The sequence below is a fragment of the Mesitornis unicolor genome, unplaced genomic scaffold, assembly GCF_000695765.1.
Source record: "Mesitornis unicolor isolate BGI_N332 unplaced genomic scaffold, ASM69576v1 scaffold47780, whole genome shotgun sequence".
Taxonomy (NCBI): domain Eukaryota; kingdom Metazoa; phylum Chordata; class Aves; order Mesitornithiformes; family Mesitornithidae; genus Mesitornis; species Mesitornis unicolor.
Window position 1 is genome coordinate 4,769 of NW_010159840.1, and position 7,685 is coordinate 12,453.

The 7,685-nt window shown below is 37.8% G+C and overlaps 1 protein-coding gene across 1 annotated transcript; it reads left to right on the forward strand.

Annotated features, from left to right (window-relative positions):
- Nucleotides 1–602: 602 nt before the first annotated feature.
- On the forward strand, nt 603–6,784 carry LOC104543382 (metallophosphoesterase MPPED2-like; the record flags this gene model as incomplete). The annotated part of the gene is made up of 3 exons (XM_010187982.1): nt 603–765; nt 3,450–3,563; nt 6,666–6,784. Coding segments are annotated over 3 exons (396 nt in total), but the record flags the coding sequence as incomplete, so codon positions are not given.
- Between the last annotated feature and the right edge of the window lie 901 nt (nt 6,785–7,685).

Here is a 7,685-nt window from a genome sequence, read left to right on the forward strand (position 1 = left end):
AGGATCTGTTTTCCTTGACAAATCCTGAATTAATTTTAAATGATAAGATGTCTTTAGAGGCTAAACATTGTGTGATCAGGACCTCTAAGGAGGCTCAGGAGTTCAAAGCCAAGTTATGTGACAATGTTCTGATATTAAAAGTGCTGGAAGGAGCAGGTTTTGTGTTTAGTGAAATACCGTAGTTCAGACGATGCTTGTAATGATGGCATCGTGCAGCCCTCCTGTTGGGCTGTTACCCACTCGCTGCCCTGTGCTGTGAGAAATTGTCTCTTGCCTCCAAAAACTTTTGACATTTTTGTTTGGTTTGGTACATAACGTAAGGATGGAGTTCTTGTTTGAACATCCCCAGACTTTGGAAAAAAGCTTTCAATTTAGTCTGTGTTATTTTAACTTTTTTTCTCATCTCTCTGGTGGATAAACGCCCCCAGGGCTGAATACTCCTGTGCAAAAAGAGCATAGGATATTAATCTAAATTCAAACGTGTGGTTTAATGTATGTATATATTTGAAACACTTTGTTTTAGCTACATCCCCTTCAAAAAGGCTGTCTGCAAGTAATCTCTGAAGTACGGAAATTATTTTAATTCAGAAAAATTGGAGAAGATATTTTTATTTTACACTGATGCAATTCATCTTATTTTCCCCCAAAGGACACCGTGGTTTAATGGATGGGGCTTTAACCTACCCCGAGGTCAGTCTTTGCTAGACAAGTGGAACCTTATTCCTGAGGGAATTGATATACTAATGACACATGGACCTCCCCTTGGTAAGTGAAACAAAAGCTGTCTGTGATTATTTGCATGAGAATTTTACTTTCAAAATAAGTAAAATTAATAATTCTATAAGTTGTACTGTAATCGCACCTTAACTCAGGACTATGAAGTAAAAAGCCTTTTTGGAAGAAGTGTAACATGATTATTAGGCTTAGCAGATCTGATGAGCTTCCAGGTGTTTTCTTAATAAAAACTAAATTTTTTTGTTAAACTCAAGTTAGAGAAGATCAAGTTATCTGACTCCATACCATTATAGTTTGACATTTTATTTAAGAACAGTATTCATCTGACAGTTTCCAATCCCATGTGATTTTTCAGAGATAGACTAAAACTTTTAAAACATTTCTCCACTACAGTGACATGTTTCTTTAAGGTTTTAGAGTGCTCAGTCAAGAGATCAGGAGTATGTAGTCACATATTCTCCTTGATAATGTCCTTGGAAATTTAGCATATATAACAGTAGTTTTAAAGATATTAATTGGCATACAGCAAATTTGTAAAGGAACAAAATTATGTTCTCAGGTAATTGTTCCTCACTCAAACTAATGAAAGGTGAGCACAAGTCTATGAATGCATAATTTGTTTTTCCATTAGGTAGTTGAAGTTTTTAATTTAGTTAAATTTTGTTTTCCATGTAAAAGTGAGTAATTCACAGATCTCCATTTTAATTCTAAGTTCTAAACCAAGTTCTGATGGTCTCAAAAAGACATGAAGATGGTTGTTCATCAGAGGCAGAAGTAACTCAGTTTTGGCATATTTCAAGTCAGTAAAGCCCACACTAAACCCGTTTGAAAATTCTCATGTATTTTTTCCCTATTCTGTACCCCACAAGACAGTATCACGTAGTATTTACTGTTTTTCTTTAAGACATATGGCAAGCAGCCTAGGACCATATTTTAAATATTTAGGTTGGTTTTACAACAACTGATCATCTGCCTTTCATAAATACGGCTTATCAAGATAAGAAAGTGTGTCAGTCTCTTCATTACCGTTACTGTGAGTAGGCTGTGATTTTTGACAGGGTTTTAGTGAACTCTTGGAATCCAAAGGGTCAGATCATCACATGATCATGTGAAGTCACTACCTTTTGAGATGGTAGCAAATATGAAAGAAACTTGCCAGAATTGCAAGGTGCCATTATAAAACAGGATTTAAGTACTACCAGGCTGGCTCAGTGCTCTCACAGAGCTTCTCAGTGACTGCGGAGCCAGGAATTAATGCATGCTTGTGTTTTGTACCACAATTAAGAGTCAGCAATCTAAGCAGAGCTAAGGCAAAAAAAGTGCAGAAAGTTTTTCACCAGGAATGTGCTTTTTTATCTTCGTTACTCTTTTAATACTACTTAGAGACCGTTGGAAGATGATCTGCAAATCTCTTTAATCTTACTAGAACTACCAGTGTGCTGCATTGATAAAGCATAAAGCAGTGATACAGCATCCACTGGCAGTGGAGCGCACTGGATATTGAACACCAATGCTTTGAATAGCACTCTTTTAATCTGTTTATTTTCCCAAGAAGCAAAAAACCCCTTATAATGCTTTATGGGTGCTATTTTACATAGGTTGCTAATCCATCTGCTCTGAATCGGGTTCATATAGAAATACTGTGATGCTGCAGACACTAATGAGTGCTTTAATTGAATAAGCGCACTTAAATTTTGGGTTCGGAGATCACAAAGATCAGTTTCAAAAGGTCGGCACCATATTTTAGCTACAGACACAGATTAGGTGCTAGTACTGTGCCTAGAAGAAGGGGGTCTAGGTCTCAGCCCGCATGGTAACACTGACAAAATGTGGCTTTTTAAATCATGTAAATATTAAGGGAGGTAGACCTGTAACTGGACTCTTTGTTGTCTCCAGAATTCAGTCAAGTTCATGTCACAACATGTTTTTACTACCTGGCATAAACTTGGCACAGGGTATAATTAGTTTAAAGTCAGTAGAATGGCACTACAATTGGATGTGGCTCCTGATTTCCCTTTTATTCCTCCTCATTCTTGCCCTGCTGATCCTTACCAGTGCTAGTCCAGGCAGCATACTTCTGTAGTAACTGGTGTTAAGTTTTGTGCATTTTCCCATGTTATCCATATTATCCATAGCATATATCCAATTAGCACTAGCTTGTTGGAAGCTATTTTGCTGCATTGCTTGGTGGTGGTGACCAGAGCCTCAGAAGTAGACTCATTTGCCGACTGTGGTGCTCTGGAAGTTGTGGGAGACAGTATTTGAAATCTTTGGGGTGGCAGAGGTACTGGGGTCATAGATCATCAGTTGATCTTCCTGAGGGATTTCATTTCTGGAGAAACCACCCCACTGGTGGTGGGATTTGAAGCTTTGAAGCTGACTGCTGTAAGAGCCAGGGGAAGGGGAAGAAAAATAGGCGGCAGTGCTGGGAATAATGTCCTAGGGTTTCAAGGTGGAAAATTAGTTTAAACCTATAGTTTAAAAAAAAAAACAAATCACATCCAGAAACATATTAATTCAGGTGGAGGGAGGAAGTCTTAAGGAAGACAAAGTGACAGTGAAACATTTCTTAAAAGCCATTGTGTGCTTTAATGGAGAGGTTACGACTACAGATAATGTAATAAACCTTCAGTGAATTATGACTTCCTGAAAGACTACATGAAACCTTACCTGAATAGAGAAAATTAATAGTATTGATTGCATTTTGCCTTCAGGTTTTCGAGACTGGGTTCCAAAGGAGCTGCAGAGGGTGGGTTGTGTGGAACTGTTGAACACAGTGCAGAGGCGAGTAAGGCCCAAGCTCCATGTCTTTGGTGGGATTCATGAAGGTAAGGAGCAGCGCTACTTCTCTCTTCGATCTCAGGCTGGTTTCAAAGAAGCACGTTTCAATGCTGTATTGCAAAGGATGGATAATAGCACATTGGACTTAAGTAGGTAGGGGATTGAGGGGAGCGATTGCATGCACAGCACTTTGTAAATATATGCCAGAATTAAAACAGGCTGTTTCAGGAACGTGTGCTACATTTAGCCACCTACATCTTTCACTGTGCAAAGGTTGTTCTATACAGGTTATTTGAAAGCAGTTCAAATTTTGACAAACTTGGTTAGAGAAACAGATGAGATTCCCCACACTTGCAAGCCAAAATGAAAATTATCCCTATTATTCCAAGCACAGGAGCCAAGAAAGGTGCTAGAAAAAAAAAAAAGAAAATCAAAAACAACTTACTCTCTGAGCTCACCTCTCTCAATGTGCAGGGAAATCAGAAAGGAGGGCATCTTGGCTCAGAAATCAGGAGGAGAGATGGCCAGAATTCACTTTGCGTACATTCCTAAAAGTGTTCTGTAATACAGTTTGTACTGTGTATGTTACCTTCCAGCAGTCTCATATTTTAGAAGAGCGATTTCCCCACTGTCAGTACCAGATCAGGCAGAGTGTGAAGCTTCAGAAACAATAAGCTTAGTTTGTGGCAGTGGAAGAGATTGAGATATTAAATCCAGTTTAGAGTTACTTAAATATTTAATACAATTTTGATGCTTTCATGTGGCTGAGAGACAAACACTAGGAGTTCTGCCCGAGAGTGTAAGACTATGTGACCCTAGAATTCAAAATTGCACATTAAATGCTTTATATTGTCCCCCCTGGAGGTTTCTGCATTGACTCTAATTAGGTTCTTCATCGACTTTTAAGGTTTGGAAGACTTCATAAAAGAAAAATTTAAAAAGGACACCTTTCTCAACGAGTAATGTTGGTTTTTCTGAAGCCCTTGTGACTTCATGCAATGAGTTTTATGCCTGGTATCTGTAAATAAAGAGTTTATAATGGAAATATTGATATGACCTTAACTACAGTGGCATGAATAGCAGTCTTTTAATGCACCTAGGAACAGATTGGATATTTTGTATAAATATTAATCCTTGCATATTAAGAATAAGTGAAAATAGCAAGACTTCCAGCTAAAACACATAAATTGTGTACAGCTTTTGTAGCACATTGGATGATGAAACTTCTAGTTGTAATAGCGTTAAGTGATGGGAGAGGAAGGTATTTCAATGTCCAAGATCATTATTACAGGAAAGCTCCAAGGAACCAGCACTGTACATTTAAATATCATAGGAAAGGTGGCAGCACATTAAAAGTGAACATTCAAATACATTCTTACAAGAATACTAACAAAAAGTTAAAATCCTATTTAGTACATATGCAGAAGACAGAAGAATGGCTTGGTACAGAAAGAAACAGCCAAGTGTTAAGAGCGTTATTGTACAATGCCGTTAATTCTCCTCCAACTCCAGCCAAGATGAACATGCACCACATTCCATTAAATCAACGGATGCTATACACACATTTTGGCGATGCAGGTTTTTTTCCTGGATGATGAGCAAGAATAACTGCGAACAAGGTTTTTCCCACCATGAGATGATCTAAATCAAAATTGCCAGTCTAAATAAATAAAGTAATAGAGGCGGACAGAGCAGCAATTCTGAAGTGATTATTCTTTCTGATGGACACTGTGGGTAGCTGTATTTATCTTAGCTTTCAGACTGCAGTGATCTGTACTGTATCATAATGGTTTAAAAGAAAAGCATTTTTTCCTCTGTGGGTTAGTGATAGAAAGTTCTCCTCCTCCATGAAACTCTGATTTTTTTTTTAAAGTACATTTGGTGCCAAATTCTTTCTAGATTTTTTTTCTAGCTTGTTTGTTAGCTTTTTATGAATGTCAGCTGAAAACAATGGCAAAGCTTTCTCTCACCTTTTGCACTGGTGGAACTGGAGCCCCTATCTCCTAATCCTTCAGAGATTGTGAGATGAAAGCTTCTGCCTTTTCAATACCTGTACTTTTGTTAATCGCTCGTTTTCTCACATCACATTTGCTGAATTAAGACTCAAGTGTGACTGAGTTTGCTCCACTTGCCCAAAACTACTGGAGTGCATAGCCCTGTGCTATGTCCGATTGCTGTGCAGCAAGTGGGAGAGAGGATAAGAGGCCAGCAGAGAAACAGCGTTGCTGCTGGTTCCCCGGGTGCAATCTGAACAAGAACATTGCTGGCCACATATTTAGGAGGTTGAGAACAGGCTTCAGTGTCCTGAAACTGATGCTATAGAGTTACTGAGGAGTCAAGTCCTTGGCATGCTGAAAAACCTGTGATGAATATTCACTTCTTCTTGCCTTTTTATTTTGGAACGACTTATCAGGATGCCTTCATGATGAAAAGCAGTCATCTGTTTAACCATCACCTCAATTTTCTGCTCAAGCTAAGGGTCATCCATTGACCTCCAGTGCTCTGTTGTGTTGTCAGATTCCTTTCCTTAGTCATGATTTTCACTGCTGTATTACATACATATATACGTTCACACACATATAAAGTATATATGTATGTATGTATCTTTTTAACCTGCTAGTGAGTTTCTGAGGTTTCTCAAGCCAGCATGAACACCAGCTTGGCAGTCCTACGATGAGAAACTGGATGATAAGGGCTAGCATAGGGAAAGCTTATCAGGTATAGTTCATTGCCCAGAGAGGGGTTTTTGTAGATAAAACCAAAGTTACTGCTAAATATTTTGCTCCTGATTGGTCTTTTTCTTATGACAGACAGTACAGGCATGCGAACTACAGCTCACTAATTAAATAATTAGAAGTACATGTGTGGTTTTGTCTGGGTTTCTGCTGTATCCACTTGCAACAGAGGATTTTTCATGGGTGGAGTAAAGTTTGTACATAAAACAAAAGCATGAGTTCTCATTTCAAATACCGTACATTTTATTTTTTCAACCAAGCCTTTGTGGCAGCCTTCAAGAGCTTGTATCATTTTGAAGGGATTAATTTAATTTTATTCCAAAGCATTGATCCCACAACAAGCTTTCAGTGCAGCTGCTCACGGGCAGTACCGTTTGTTTACATTACAGTAAGTGTGACACATTGTCCCTACAGGTTATGGCATTATGACAGACGGTTACACAACGTACATCAATGCTTCAACGTGTACAGTCAGCTTTCAACCAACCAACCCTCCAATTATATTTGACCTTCCAACCCCTCAAGGATCATGAAGCACTACTGCACATTTGGAACTGGGGGAGGTCTATAAACTGCCATTTTCTAATTATAAAACTTACATTCTGTTACATGTTTATTTCAGAAGTGGTGGGTGGTGAGAATTTGAGGGGACCATGGGGTTTTTGTTCTGGGGTGGGGTTTGGGTTTTGCGAGCGGTTTTGTTTGGGGCTTTTTTTTTTTTTTTGTAAATTGCTGGTACAAAAGAAACAAGAGTTAGAGGTTGTGCTTTTTTGGAAATGCAGCATTCATTTTAAATTGATAAAGCATTGTGAATTTGTAAAATGAATTTTGTTTTTCAATAAAATTGCCATTGTAAATTGTTATAGTGTTCTCAAAAGGACAGCCAAGCTTTCTTTTAATAAGTGAGAGACCTTATTTTAATATTATATTATAAGCTAAAAAATAGCAGCATTTAAAAACACCCAAATTTGCACAGCTTATGTTATTGTCGGCGTTTTTTTAAGTGTCTTCTTTTTCCCTAGGTCTAAATGTTAGTTTTTCATCTCCATTTATATCCATTTTTTTAGTAGCACAGACAATATTTTGGGGTCCATTTACCTCTTGGTAAGCGTGCATGTACTGAAATTTCTTTCTATTAACAGTAGAATGCAGCAAGGGGAAAATAGACTTCTCAGTTGTTTGTCTCTACCTGCTTTATACGTTAAAGTCTGATAGAGATAGCCACAGCTTATATGTGATATCTACCTTTTATTGTTTGTTTTTAAATTATTTTAGCTTTAAAAGACTGGGGGTGAAAGCTGCAAAGAGCAGGTATTTCATGCAGTAAAAAAAATGTAAATGCGGACTCCTTTTAAATATGAATTTATATAAATATGTATTTTTTGTGCATTATAACTAAGCTAGGATTTAATATTGCCAGTATAGCATCTGCAA